The following is a 15,643-nucleotide window of genomic DNA, read 5'->3' on the forward strand; positions in this document are numbered from 1 at the left end:
CATTTTCAACCATCCTAATAATTCTTCAGACATAAAATGTTTAATTTTTACATAAATCATAAGCATAGCTTCTCATCATCTTCCTTCTATTTACTTCTACTAGTAAAGAATATGTATTTTAGATTTTAATGAAAACAAAACCAAGTTTTTCAACTATAATAATCTATTTAATGAGTTATGGGAATTGTCTGAAACAGACAACTAAACAGAGTTATCACTTAGTACTCCAAACCCCAGCCTTCAAGAGCTTTTTGATGACATACAATGGCTTTGCTATTGTTTAACAAGATCACTATCACCACCTGTCTATCATATTGCCGTTGCACTGATATCTGAGCTGTTCATCAGCTGGATCTATGTTTCCAAGCAAGCAGCCACCAAACCCTCTCTTTAAAAGCCCTGTCTGAAAACTGCAGTGATCCAAACACCAACAGACAACAACCACAGACATCTGTGCTGCAGGGACAGAGTGATCAACTGAGGAAAATAAATATCAGCAGAAATTCAAGCTGCAGTTCATCCTACCTGTCAGTCAGCATTTTCCAATTATAGGTAAGGATGGTCACACTTACCAGTGGCCATAACTGGAAATTTGGTATCAGTAGTTCCATTTACTGATTTTGTTTTTTCTATAAAGTGTGTATATATATATACACACACACACACATACATACACACTTAGACACACGTGTAAAATACAACAAAATAGGATATGTGCCAGATTCCCATTCACTGATTCCAAGCTGGACAAGAGATCATCTTTCACATCAGTCATTTTTATTCATGTGGAAATTATCTTTCTCTTCTACAAGTCATTACAAATTGTCACAGGCACAGAAAAAATAATTCACCGGCATTGGCAAGACAAGTTGCCAAAATGCTTTTCAAAATGAACAGCAAAAATCATTAGAAAACAGCAGAATTTAATAAAACTCAACACAGTTTCTGCCTCCAAATCAAATATAATCCTATTTGACACTGCAAACACTAGAGGGAATAATGCCATCAGCTTGTTTGCACATAAACTGTCCTTCTATAAAATTCATTAGGCTCATCTCACCGTTCTTCAAGTTGGAGTTTACAATGTAACTCTTCAGCAACCTGCATTTTTAGAAGTTAAAATGCTTCTGAAAAGGTGTGTGTGTATAAATACATATATATATATGTATGTACTCACAAATGCATTTAAGGCATATACTAGTAGAAGCTCCATTCTAAGTCAACACCATGCAACAAACCATTCCTCAGTTATCTATTTTTTTTTTAACAGATGTACAACTAGAATATACTAATTTTTTGCTACTTAGTTTATGTAACTTTCATTTGTTACCCCAGAGAATTTATAGAAACACAGTGGTTTTTACCTTGGTGGGAATCCGAGATGTTAAAAGAAATGCCCGACATGATGCCAACACCTATTGAAAAAATAAAGAACAGAATTTGTAAAAAACATTTAATATTATAAAAGATTCTTTTCCAGGAAAATCCTGAAACCAGGGGAAAAAAGCCTCTAGCAGAGTGAGTGTGGATTCCCTCTGCTGTCATACACTGAAGGAAGCAAAACTGGGATCCGATCCAGTAGAGCACAGTGAAGAGACTGCTGCAATCTGATCAGCTATAAGCTACTTAGCACACCACGGAACTGAAGAAATGTATTTAATTAATCTCTCCAGAAAATATAACAGAAATCTTAGTCACATTTTAAAAAGAAGTGAGGATGAGAAGTCCTACCAGGAATATAGGATGTACTTAAATGTGAGAAAAATATATGAGATTATCATGATATTATTAGCAATATATGAGACTGTGGGCAAACGGGGGAGTTTTGGACACATTTGGGGCATTTCTAGAGTAAGAACAAAAAGATTTCTCATTGATAGCACCTGCATTTCTTCTCCAGAAAAGGCAATGGAAAAATACAGTTAGACTAGAGAGACCAGTGGCTCTGGGGAGAAAGCACAACAAAACTAATATTTTGGAAGCTACTGCCAATCAAAATGTAATGATTCTATATCATATCACTCCAGTCTCCAGTAGCACATCCCACTCACAGATTTTATGCTTTGCAAAAGAAATGACTCATCTTGGCAAAACTAAGTACTGTTTGTTGATTTACCTATAGAATTATCTGCTGTTGGCTACATCATTTTCCAGATTGAAAAAAAAAAAAAAAAAAAAGAAAGACACAATTTGAACACCTGCATCAAAATCCCACAGCACATGCAGAGCTTTTCACACAGGTAGGACCTCCTGAACTCAGCCCTGCTCAGTAAGTATCCAGGATCAAGTGATCGGGTTGACACAAAACATGTTCCTCACTTGGAGAGGAAGAAGCAGGCTGAGAAGGCAGCCCAGCATCCAGCTCTGGACACTGTTCAAACACTTCAGGGATTGGATTTCAGCTTCAGCTGAATAACATCTTGCTAAATCCTAAGAGCACAAGTGCTGTAGCAGTGCTGAATATTAGCAGATTGTTTCAGGGTTGATGTGATTAGACCCAGTTCTCTGGTTACCACTGGTGTAGACCCAAACTGCTGCAGAATAACCCGTGCCTCCTGTAAGGCTCAACCCTTCACTGAAGTCCCCTTATGACAGGCTGGCCCTGTTACACAAGCCTGCTTCATCTCCTTGCTCACACGTAAGGGAGAGACAGCCTCTTGTGCTCTCCTCCCAGCTACACCTATCCCAAGTATCTCTTCCACAATCCAGCATGAAGAGAAAGGGGAAGGAGCCAAGGGGTTTTTTCACTGCTCAACCACAGTTTCCCCAGCCTAACAGCAGCTTTCTCTCACAGTAATAAAACCCTGACCTTTTCCCTCCCTCACTCATCTCCTCAGGGCAGCCACACACAGTAGGTACACACCACTCTCCCGGGAGCCTCTGGGGAAGATCACATGCCTGTGCTCACAAAATAGCTCTGCTATCAGTAATAGTGCCACTTTTACTGGTGAACCCATCCACAAGCTGCCCACATCTGAAGAGGGGTAGGTGATCAGGCATCCTCTCTGCACTGGCACCACCAAAAAAATCTCTCCAGTGTCACAGGCAGAGCAGCTTCTGGTCACTACACCTCAGATGCACAAGTGAGAAAGTCAGGGGAAATAAAACCTTTTGAAGAACTGCTTGCCATACTTGCCTTCTAAGTAGTGGCCAACAGCATTAGAGATATCAGTGCTCCGTGCATGCCACCACAGTGCAACAGCTCATTACAGGTAAATCACGTCACAGTCTTGTTATAAAATATTTGCTTGCAAATATGGGTTCAAGCTACTTTATGAGCCTAGAAAGGGTCGTTTTAACATGACTACAGTACACATGAGGAGTCCAAAAAACAAAGTTAAATGTAAACCAGGTAACCAGAAGGCCCTGACAAAATCATGTCAGAAAAGAATGTTCCAACAGAGCACATGGCAGTGTGTATTCTAGTGGCAGATGCACCAATGGTCCCAAAGTGATCTTTCTAAAACCAACAAAGCTGAAAAACCCACTTACCTTAAGGTGCATTTGCATACAAAGGAGAGCCCTGCTGTAAAATGATACTCCCCACTCCGAAGGTAAAGAGCTACTCTTGAGCAATAAGATGGTACCAAAAAAAGAAAAAAAAAAAAGCCTGAAGCTTCTAATCCAGTAACACAAATTTCTACAGTTTTCGCAGTTGAGACTCTCACAAACAAGTAAGAGTTTGATTTTTACAAAAAGTCAGTTGAAGACAAGGTCAATTATTACTGCAAAATTAATGTCCCATCTTGACTACAGCAGGACTAGATTTTTTTTTTTTTTTTTTTTAACAATGGCAGAATTGGCTAAGATGAAGCTTGGCATTTATCACAACTTCAGCTGTTAAAAATGTGAGTTCACATCGTGACCCTTGAAAGGATCAGCTTTCGTTTACTGCTTTCTGATTTTCTTCTCTAATATTTCTGAAATTTTACAGCAACCTCTGCGTTTTAACGTCACCATTTTTGCTCACGTTTAGCAACAGGGTAGCCCGTACCCCAGTTCAACCCAAGACTTGCTGGATGAGCTGTGAAACATGAATGGTTTGTTTTCAACAACTTCCTTCTCCTCAATAAGGCTGCAGTGCATAAACAAATAATGGCTCTTAAAGATACCAGCTCATCCATGTCTCTGACAATAGGATTCTGCATGGTTGTTAGTACTTGCAAGGGCAATAGAACATGTATTGCAGTCTGCTCAAAAAAACACACCACTCTAGTCCTTCCCTTGAGAAACGTGATGCTGGTGCCAAGGGCAGAGGCACTGGAGGTGTTTTCACACTGACAGTTCAAGCCCCCTTTTAAGAAACACGTCATTTTTGTGCAGGAAGACCCAGGTCTCTGTGCATTCCTCTGACAAGAATAACGAGTATGCATGTGATTGCGCAATTGTCTAGGGCTTTCGGAAGCATCCAGGAGTGCTGTTTTTCATGAATAGGCAGATTCTACATTTCCTGGGGTTTTTAATTTCTTCATACAAAGAAACTAAAAAGCAGAAGCAGCCACCCTTACTCTCAAGCAATCGTCAGGAATCTTACCAAGAAGGTTCTGCCACTGTTACCCTCATTTTGCACCCGGGGAACCTTGAGCACAGAAGAGTTATGGTCAAAATCACTTAGCAGTTCAGAGACTCAGAGCAGCAGACACTTTAACTCCGGGGATAACCTGGAACAAAGAGCTCCCTGGCTCACAACCCATCAGGAATGTCATCTGAGCACAGCGTATAATCTACCTTATCATCTGATAACAAAATTATCTCACTTGTTTAGCTTAATGCATCACAACCCCACTCCTCCATAACCATTCTGTTTGGTCACCAGTAGTATTCAATCATTAATAAAGTTAAAAGATCCCATCAAAAGATAAAAACATGCAGGGTAAAAGAAAGAGGCTGAGGATTTGATTCATGCTTTAACACACCTGTAAAACCAAAAGGTTTGCAAGTGACTGATGTGAAGGCAGTAAGGACATCCAGGCAAATTTTATACAGGGTACATAACCTGCCTGTTGCTCCATGGGAAGGACAATAAAAGAGAATTATATTTAGTTAACAGCAGCTTTGGTCTGTCTTCCTACTCTGCCTTTTTTAAAGCATAAAATAGGATTATGATTTGAATTTTAAATGACTCCTACTCACACACACATACCCGAGTTGATGATTTCTTAATGTTTTTATCATCCCAAATTCTGTAACGCTCCCTACACTGCTCAGAATGTACATGAAACAAGTTAAAATTCAGAAACATTCACCAAAAACATACCCTGCAAATTATTTCTCCAGAGATTCATGGCCTACAAGGTCATCTTCTATTTACCAGAACACATAATATGTTTCAGTAAGTAACATAGATTCTCTGTGAGCATATCAATATAACAAACATACAGATGCATTTTGTCATTTACTGTCAAATCCTAGCCTTATTACCCATTTTAGTACTGTAGGTTAAATTACAGGGCTGCACTGGGTTAACCCAGCCACCTGACCTGGCAGCCACTCTTGGGAAGATCAGGAGAGAAACACAGCTCTGTGCTAACTGCATCTATTTTGCCAGACAAACCACAGCAACTGAAGCTACCTGACCTATACTTGAAGCAGTTTCAAATTCATAAGGAAATGAAAATCTTCTGAAAAACACTACTACCCTTTTTAAAATGCCTGGGAATAAAGAGTTCTGGAAAACACAGTGAGCATACTTGGCTTTGTGACTAGATATGAAACACAATGAAACCACCTCAGCACTTCATGGGCCCTGGGAAGTTGCATGATGCTCCCACCACTCACTACCACAGATGTTTCAAAACTTCCTCCTGCTGAAATCTCAAAAAAAAAGATCGTTAACCAAATATTTTTCTCTTGCTGGAAACTGATTGACATAGATACTAAAAAAAACCCCAAAACCAACCAACTTTGTACTTTTTTTGGTCAACTGTTGCAATCTGACTTCTTAAAATGCACTCTACTCTCCGTACCTTTCCTTCTGCCACAGTTACTTTTGCCGCTGGCATCTGCCATTTTGTCAGCCTCAAAATTGACTCAGTCTCTTCCATTATCATTTACTTGAGGAAAGAAGCATTTATAACAAGTTTTCTTATTTTTTATCACATTCTTGTGATAGCCATCATCTTGAGAATGCCTTGAATCCAGAAGACAGTCACTTTTCTGTATATACCTTAGTTATGCCATCCCCATTTTTATCATTATTCATTACTATTATTATCCAAAACATCATCATTTTTAAGTTTCCACCTTTATTAGTTGCTTTATGATTTCTCTCATTAGCTTTCCATTGCTACTGCTGACTCAATATCTAATGTACACACAATAATGTGAGGTAAAGCAGCAGCACTAATACAGTTTTTGTTTTGTTAAAACACGGATGAATCAATACATGTTAGAGCATCCAGCCTCCCTCAGTCCCTATAGGATTGACCGTTCATTTCCCGGGTTGCATGCCTGATGTTGTAAATGCTTCATCCCGAAGCAGCTGGAGTTCGATTAGATAAAAGCCCCCCTTCAGAACCATGTTAGAGATATCAGAGCTGGCTTTGAGTGAGGCAGCTCCTGCTAAAAGCACTGAGCCTCCCTAACACAAAGAGGCTAGTTGACATCCTGGAGGGCTTTTTGGAGGGCTGATTAGCTCAGGCACAACAGGAATATGTATGCTGCATCATCTGAAATGGTGGCATCACCTGGCATATGGTGGGTTTCTCCACAGAGCGCTGGCACCGGCAAAAAATCCCAGCTCAGCCCCAATCTGAGGGCTTGCAGCACCACCACCTTCACCCACACAGCCCTCTCCATTGAATTTGACTCTGATCATTTAGTCTCAACTACTTTTGAAGCGTCATCTATGATAAAACCATTGACAGACCTCATTCAGTCCTATTCCTAATGTCCTCTTATTTATACACCAATACTAAAGCAGCCTTTTATAGCTGAAGAAGATCTGTTAGGAAGGGGTTAGTGCATTTCAGTTCACACAGAAAAAACTGAGTTTCTCCCTCCCTGAGCTGACCCTTAGCCAAGTTGAACACATTCCCAGGCTCGCCTAAGTTGCTGGTGCCTGTGTGGCCAGTCAAAGACCAAAACACAGTAAGGGGAGCTGCTGCTTGCATCAGTACAATTCTCTCCTGCCCAAGACAGGGGTAAGCTCTGCAGCACCTCAGCCATCCCCATGAAGGGCTGCTCTGCTGCATGCTTCTCTATTACCATTCCTCAAGTCAACCACTGCCTCCTTGACAAGGCCCCCTTACTGGCGCCATGGACAGAGAGAGAGCCTGCCTGCCACAGGAATGCGGTGCAGATCACAGCATTTCACTGGTCCTTATTGTCACCACACTACTTTGAAAATTCAAGCCCGCTCTGTTTGTTATGGCTCCCAATTTCTGTATTTTCTGGATGGCAGAGGCTGGTATAGGGAACAGTTTTTAGTTGAATTTTTTTTTTTTTTTTAATGTGTGCTCAGATATCAGAAGAGATGCCAATAAATCTGTTGTGTTTAGAGAAGAAAAGCACCTTTCACATTACTGTAGGGAACAAGGCAGGGGACACCACAAGATGGCACAACGGAGTGCCTCACACACATTTCCCTCTCACACCAAGTCAGAGGACCCATTAACAGAAATGCTTATTTAGTGCCTGGAAAGCTGTTCAAATCTGCAGAGCAATTTCTACTTCAGAGGCAGCAATGAACAAATCCTGCCTAGAAGACAGGTAAGAAAAAAGTATCCTTGTTTTAGAATTAATAACAACTAAGGCATAGACACGCAAAGATTTGCCCAAAACATAAAGGCAAAATGAAGTGGTAAAGCTTGAAAGAGAAGCTTGGAGTAAAAGGGTCCTAATTCTGATATTTGAGAAGAAACAACGTAGCTTGGAGGTTTATCATCAAATTAAGACAAAATTTCCAGACATAACTAAATTTGTTCCAACAGCTCTAGCAACACTACCACTTCCACCTACAGGCAGTGTCCTAGCCCTGTGAACTGTTTATAAAATACACATGAATCAAATTGTGCTTCTTTAACACCTGTGAAGCACAAAGAAACATGAACACTTGCTATAACCCTACAATGAGCAAACAACCCAGCTATTTTAGTAAAGGTGGGATTTCAGAAGAAACTGAGAGGTGCTCACGTTTGGCCAGACACCACCTATGGCAGCAACAGGAGCCATGGACACCCCAGCTGCCAAGCCCTGTCACTGAAGTAGCTTGGGATGTGGTCACCAGTGGTGCACCAGTGGGACCGGCCTGATTTACAGACTTTACATTCAGAAGCTTTGTATCTTGTGCTATTAGCCACAGAGCTGCTTGTGGAGGGGCAGCCACCTACTGCCTGTGCTACAGGGCTCCCTTGTTCTAAGTAACCATGGAAGAGTTTCATGGTGGTGTGAGAGATGTCCAGCACAGAGCACTAAAACCGACACAATCCCCTGCAGACTGCAAAGCTTCCTTGTCATCCTGCTCACCACCACACAATTCCCAACAAAAAAAATACATAATGCTGTAAAACACTAAATACCAGAAGACCCACCTACTGTGTTATTTAAGCCTGCTCTGAGCCATAAAAATAGGAATCAATCAGCAGCTGCATTTCAACAATTCAAAGTCCTCTCCATGGCACTGGACACATCCAGGGCTGATCCCAGCCGAGGCAAAGGAGGGGAGCAGGCTCAACCACATACCTGCACTTGTAACTCATCAATGAGCAGCAACACCCCAAGGGGGCTTTCTTTCTCTGTACCTACATAACACAAAAATAGGTCACTAGCACATTAGTGTTAATAAACCTTTATTTTACTTTTTCCCCTTACTTTCGATCTTATCTGTATACAGCCATTACACAGATTCAGTGTTGCAATTCAGGTTACAATGTGCCTCAGCAGGATACCTTCCCTAGGTACTTGCCTTTTACAGTGTTCCAGATCCCCAATACTTGGTTAAAAAGTGGGTTGGAAACGTTCTGTTGACTTGTAATTCAAAACACCCTGGGCTGCAGCACTTTCACTGCAACAATTTTTTACAGTCTTGTACTACTACTCTCCATCATAAAAAGACTGTACAGGCACCTTTAGAAAAAACTCTCCCATTACCTGCCCATGGTGTTAATAAAAAGGAACCTCCACACACCTTCCCTATTCCTACAGAGCTTCTTTCTGTGTTTACACACAGCAGTTAAAACTGGAAGCATTTTGGTGCGCTGCATATGACGCTGTTTCTATGCAGAAGCAGCTGGAAATAGATTTTGCTATTACAGTGCTTTTATTCTTATCTTCGTTAATTTCATCACTTAGAAATGCCAGATTAAACATTTTGCAGTGATCCTTGGTGATGGGATTGCTCATAAAAACCCACAAGCCAAGGCAGTTCTTTCCCAAAGAAACCATTGCTGTGAGTACAAGACAAAACCCTCTTCCCCATTAGGTCCTGAGGGGATGCAAGATCTGCTCCTCTACACTACTGCAGGAAGCTGCTGTCCTCAGGTACACTCTTGATTTCCTTTTCTTCCTCTTGCTTCCCCACAGTACCCCTTTTCCATCCCTATCATCTGTAAAATAGAAGTCCCCGCTGGAACTAACACGACTGTGACAGTCACTTCATCCCTAATCACCTGAGCTACACTGCAAGACTTAGTCTTTATATGCTTTGATATCTTAAGACCATCAATCTTTCAAGAGAGGGATGGTGCTTGAGTGTTGAAACCAGCTACCTAGCCATTTAAAATCCTTAAAAGACACTACTATACTCACAGCTCCCAGACTCAGATATTTTGTTACACTGTTTTACATTTTATAAGATTATCTCTTTTACAGCTATTTTATTTACAATGTAACACATTTCAACTCTGCTAAAGAAATATTTTCTTTCAGAGTTTAAAACACCTTCCAGAAACGGCAAAAAGGGAGCAAACTACTCCCCTGTACAAGAAAGCAGGGCTGTAAGGGACCTCCCTTTGCCCATTGCTATCCCCGCATGAAACAGGCAGGGAAAGTGAGGCCTCTTCCAGTATGGAGCTTTCCCATAGCTCCCATACTTTATTATTTAAGTGGTGGGAGCTGAAGATGGCTGGGGCATCCCCTCATGGCTTACCCAGGGCCGACCACCCACCCACCGACTCAGCTGATGAGTAGCTACCATCTTCTGGGGAAAACTCACAATAGCTTCTCTGTCCTGCACTTTACTCTTACAGCCAGGGCAGCTAAATAATTGAGGTGTGAACAGTATTCCCACTTCCTTGTCATGCAGGTGCATGATGCTGGATATCTTTCTTTCTTAGGATTCTGCATGAGACAAAGTCCCTCCCCTGCTCCCACTCTGTATCTAACAGGCAGGAAATCCAGCAACCAGGCCAGCTTTAGGCAATGACACAGCTGATTGTATCTGGCTTCCCCTTAGATGGAAATTCAGGAATTGCCACATTCCAGAAAAGCAATTTTGCCTTCAACATGCTGCAAAAAAATACTTATCAGTCTCTCCCACTCCCAAAATGCACACTGTCTTGTCTACCTAAGAAGTACAAGCTGTATGTGCTGGGCAAAAACCACTATTGATGGAGGGCTATTACTCTTTGTGCTGATTTTTTAAAATCTTATGATGTCAATCATCAAATGCTGTTAATTATTAAAAATGAATATGCTCCTATTCAATAAAAAAGCCATTTTCATAATTTCTGGTTTTGTGAAGATTCTTGAGTGTCTCACACTAATATTGCCTATGTGATAGTTGTGCAGCTTCTTATACAGCATATTAACCTGGAAAAATGCATGTAATAACAAAACATCCCCATTTATCTGAGAACCACATCAATTTCTAACAGCCAAATGGAAAACAAACAAACAAACAAAAGTCAGAAACCATGCTCAGAAAAGTAAAATTACAACTCGCTGAATGCAAAACCCAGTAAATTATTCTGCTCTTCAAACTTAGGAGTTAAGTATAACAGCTGCTGCAACTTGGTACCCAACACTCAGTATCAAGTTACTCCTTGATATACAAAAGATTTCAGTGGTTTTTAACCTACCTATGCCTCTAAAAATTGGAAAAAAGTCAGCTTGCTTCCCCAGAAAGCCTTCACAAGATTCTGATGCAAAAGTCTTCTAAGTCAAACTCTTTCTCAGAATAGTTTTGTGTGTGAATTTTGGTTTTATAAGCACCAATCCACGAACTTGATGCTATGTAACCACTGCTCATTTCAGAACACAAGAGTCTTAGGGACAGGAAGAGAGCTTTTAAAAGGTTAGTTCACTACTTTACTACTCCTAAGTTGTGAACTTACAACTCACTCTGCTTGTCAGAGCAATCTACAGAAGTGTAAAGTGAACTAGATCTTCCTTGGCTTTATCATTTATCTAGAGTAATAATTTACAAGCTCTTCAATTTGTGGACTATCTTAATTTTCTCTATGGACGTACAGCACAGTCTGCCAGAAAGGAAAGTAAACCTGAGAACGGCCTTTGCTCTTTTTATATAGTAGGTTTATAGGCAACTCTCTCCTCATCCTCCAGGCAGCCAAGCCTTTCCTGGGTCCACTATGGAACAGCTTAAGCTCTCCTGCTGATCAAGCCAATCTGCTCTCCAGGGCTCTTTGCTAGGGTACACAAGCCCAGGGAGCTCACAAAGCAGCATGAAGAGCAGCAGCACTGGCCAGGCTGGGCGGCCCCTGGGAGCTGGTGGCACAATCCCCAACCTCAGGAGCTGACAGAGCCTGCTTTCTGAGGCCATGCTCCAATCTCAAGTGATCACTCTTGTTACACACCCTAAAAATCGTCCTGGGTAGACAGAACACAGATTCAAAACCTGTAATTGAGACATCAATGTTTTGTTTTTAAAGTAATTTCTAACAGCGAAAAAACTGGTGTAGGGCCACAAACAAGAAGGGAAGGTGAACCACCTGGTTCCACAACAGTTTGCACTGTGGTGAGACCACTCCCCCCACAGCCTAAGCCACAGGTGCCACCAGCACTGAACCCCCAGAAGGGTCTGGCACAACCAAAGGCAGCCTCTTCTGCAGCTGAATGTGAGACTGTAACACACCAAGGTCAGCTTAGCAGCAATATGGCCCAGCAGCATCGGGGGCACAGGAACACGGTGCTCCAGTTGAGCCAACTGCCTGATAACTTCCCCATCCCACAGGCAGGTCCTTCAGGCTAGACCCAACTCTGCACTACTGCAAGTCACCCCGTGTTACAGTGGGGATACTGTAACACGCGTATATCAAACCAGGAGTCCCGTGGAAAGGAAATATATCTATGGACAGATTCTTGCTAGATGTTTCAGAGATGTTTATTTCCCCAGCCGCATGGCCGGGCTCTGCCGAGGAACTGCTACAGTCAGGACCCGAGGGTCCTTTGCCCGTGCAGGGAAACACAAACCAACCAATGGGGAACGAGGCTGACCAGGGGCAGGGAAACCCCGTGTGTCTGTGCCCTCAGGGCCCCTCTCCCAGGGCTACATGGCAGGGGGAGGGACCCCGACAACCCCGGTTTTAAGGAAATTTAAAGCTCCCTTGAATAAGACAAGTCAGTATGTAACCTGACTGCAGCACAAATGCAGTTTATGGAATGCCTTTTCTAGGCTTCCATCTTTCCAAGCACCATTCTGCTCTTGCCATCAACACAGCCCAGCTGATGATCAAAACAGAGAGAAAAATTAACACAGATAGAGCTCTAAGAAGACAGATTGCCTTCTAAGCATGGGACCCCTGAGAACATTATCTCTACCTACTCAATAGCATGGCTAAAAACCAACTTGCTCACCTACCCCCAGAGATGCACTGGAAGCTTTCAGCTGAAATTCAACATATCACACACAAATTTTTTCATGCTGTATCTTGTCACTGCTCTACCGTTATGACTCTTGACACAGAGTGTTTACATACACATTTGTGGCTTTTCTTAAAAATCTTCTTAACCTAGGCAGTGCCTAAGTAAAACAAAGCCTCAAAAGCCTTTAGTAGTCTACTACAAAGAAACCTTAACCCCAACACGTTATCATCAGGGCTTCAAAGCCACTGTGAGACAAAACGTTGAACCATCTCAAAGAAGCTATTGCCATTTTTTTCCCCCTTCTTTTTGTAAAAAGTTGTGGTTCCTTTGATTCTTTATGCTGGTGAATGGGGTTTGGTTTGTTTTAACTGTAAAACCAAAACCAAACATTAGTAATTTCATTTCCAGTTGCTACTGCTGCCTTTTCTTGTCACCCACTAACTTCAGATGGGATGTTAATACTTAGTTCAGGTAGTGCAAGACCTCCTAAGTGAAGTATTAGTCAGTGTCCTGCATACAGGGAAAAGGGGTATGGAGTTTCTAGCACTGTTTAATTCCATATCATGCACATCATCATTGCTGGAGGTGTGGCTTTGGCAGGAAGACACCGGCAGCAGAAAGTGGAAGCATGTGGGTTTTGCCTGGCTCTGGGGAAGAGGGTGAGGGACCATACTGCCCTGCACCAGGACTGTGCTGCCACCTCCATGTCGGAGAGCTGCCCTATACCGGGACTGTGCCGGCACCAGCGCACCGGAGAGCCGCAGCGTGGCCCAGCCTTTGCTGGAGACCTCACCAAGTGCTACTTGGTTAAATGTCACTGGAGTCACACATCAACCACTTCAATAAACTCACGTGGATTCAGTCAATTTTGCTGGTATTCTCACAGAAGTCAGAAAAAAAAATGTCATTCAATCGTCCTGCCTACATAGCTGATTAATGTGTCATCACTGTTTTTCTACCCACTTCTTGTTTATCATCTCTTCTCAAGGTCTTTCATTGCTTGAAGTTCTAAATGTCTTCTTTTCCTTTTGTTGAGCTTTGATACTTGTATCAACACAGGGGTTTTGTACAACTAAAATTAGAAGTTTTAAAGAAATCACTGTAATGTTTTTGAATTACATGGCTAAGTTCCCAAACACACCATAAATAAATGATCACTGTCTTGTTAGCAGGTTTGCACAAAATTTTACCCAACAGGCTATCAGATATATCGAAGATTTGAACTCTGCCCACACACAAACACTTGTATTATTGGATAATTAACCTCACTATTCAGATAAGACCATTAATGATGAGTAAAGCACAGCAATGAAAACCCAAAACCTCCCACCATAACTGCAACGCTAAACTCCCCAGCTTTATCTTCCATTTCTTCTGTGTCAGGGTCCTGTGATCACTCAATTTGTCTACATTATCATTTTTTTTTATTTTCTTGCAGACTAGATACAGATGTCTTCTCTTTCCCTTTCTTAAATCCTAGCATTTCTCACACAAGTGCACCAAGAAATGAAGACAAGCAGAAGAAAGCATCCACATCAACATGTCTGTGATGGAAGGACTTTTCAAATTCAGTTGAATTGCAGAGCTCACAGCAGTTCTGAAAAGGCCACTACCTCCCCCTTGTTCATAAATTAGATGGGAACTTAAAAGATCTTCTGTCTTCAAGTACAGGTATCTCCTGAAGTAGTGGTCAAGGGAGGTGGAAACAATGTGACACTGACTTACTATCTACTCCAGGCTGAGTAAAGAAGCTCCAGGAGACGCTGCTTTGCTCAAGCTAAAAAAGCAAGAGAGCTCACTATGCAACATGTTTAAAAGAAGAAACAAAATCTGGCTTTTTGCCTCAAACAATTACATCATCATGATCATAAAGCACATTTTCAATGAGGCCACTCCCACCCTAGAAGCTGTTAACATACACAGACATGTAGTTAAGGCCCTAATCTACAAATGTAGATGACAGAAGCAAGTAGATATAACCCTTTCAAGAAGAGATGCCAAATACCAGGGTTTTAAAATAATATATCTATGCCCACTCTTTGCATGATAAAGACCACAGTGCTTCATCCAACAGTATCATCAGCATGGAGCCTGTAACCTCAGCTCCTCTCAATCTGATGCCTCAGAGCAGTTTCAGAAGCTAAGCATCTGTTGTGGTTACTAATAAAAAGTCTGAAGAATTTTGCTTTCAAATATGCAAAAGTGGGTGGGGGAGAGGGGGCTGTTTCACTTTCCTGCAGCCACATGAAAATACATAACAGCTTTCAAAGTACATCATTGACTCACTCGTGGTACAAATCAATCAATTCTATGAAGTTTCTGAAGCCTGGTAAATTAGCTAGAAAAAACACAAGCTTCTCCGGCTCCTCAGGGCTCACAATATGTGATCTGACCCTGGTCGTAACAATCATGTCACTATAAACAAATGATGAAGGAATCACAGCTGCCTGGAAACCCTGGTACTCAATAATGCTCCTTCCAAGGAGGTCAAATCCTATAGACTACAGGCTTCAAGGAGCCCTGCACAGAGCCAGCGCAGCAACAGCGGCAAAAATGGGAGGTCACTCAATGCAGATGTGATGTAAGACATAACCACACAGGGCCAAGCCTCAGCTCTCATAATGAGGTATCATTCCTAGGGAGGGGAACACAAAATGGATGCTTCCCTGCAATCAAACCAGAAAGAGGGCTGAATACAAAGTAAAAACACTACAGAAGTGACAAATGTAAAGGTAATCCAATTTTGAGGACTAACACAGTAATTCTTCCTCTTTACTCAATTTCTAGTCTTTACCACGCTTTTGCTTCCAGCAGGCTGAATAATCAGTCCGAAGACTTCAACACTGCACAAAAATCTTCATTGTTAAGGACAGTGACTTTT

At 41.8% G+C, this 15,643-nt stretch overlaps 1 protein-coding gene across 5 annotated transcripts in view; it reads right to left on the bottom strand.

The window, feature by feature from the left end:
- Positions 1-15,643, bottom strand: part of CARMIL1 (capping protein regulator and myosin 1 linker 1) — a 194,445-nt gene that overhangs the window by 111,400 nt on the left and 67,402 nt on the right. For all 5 annotated transcript variants that reach the window (XM_069004292.1, XM_069004290.1, XM_069004289.1 and 2 more), the window contains exon 3: positions 1,365-1,415. In XM_069004292.1, the coding sequence (XP_068860393.1) occupies positions 1,365-1,415 (51 nt within the window). The remainder of the gene's footprint in view (positions 1-1,364; positions 1,416-15,643) is intronic.

This window comes from Aphelocoma coerulescens, chromosome 2 (genome assembly GCF_041296385.1).
Source record: "Aphelocoma coerulescens isolate FSJ_1873_10779 chromosome 2, UR_Acoe_1.0, whole genome shotgun sequence".
NCBI lineage: Eukaryota > Metazoa > Chordata > Aves > Passeriformes > Corvidae > Aphelocoma > Aphelocoma coerulescens.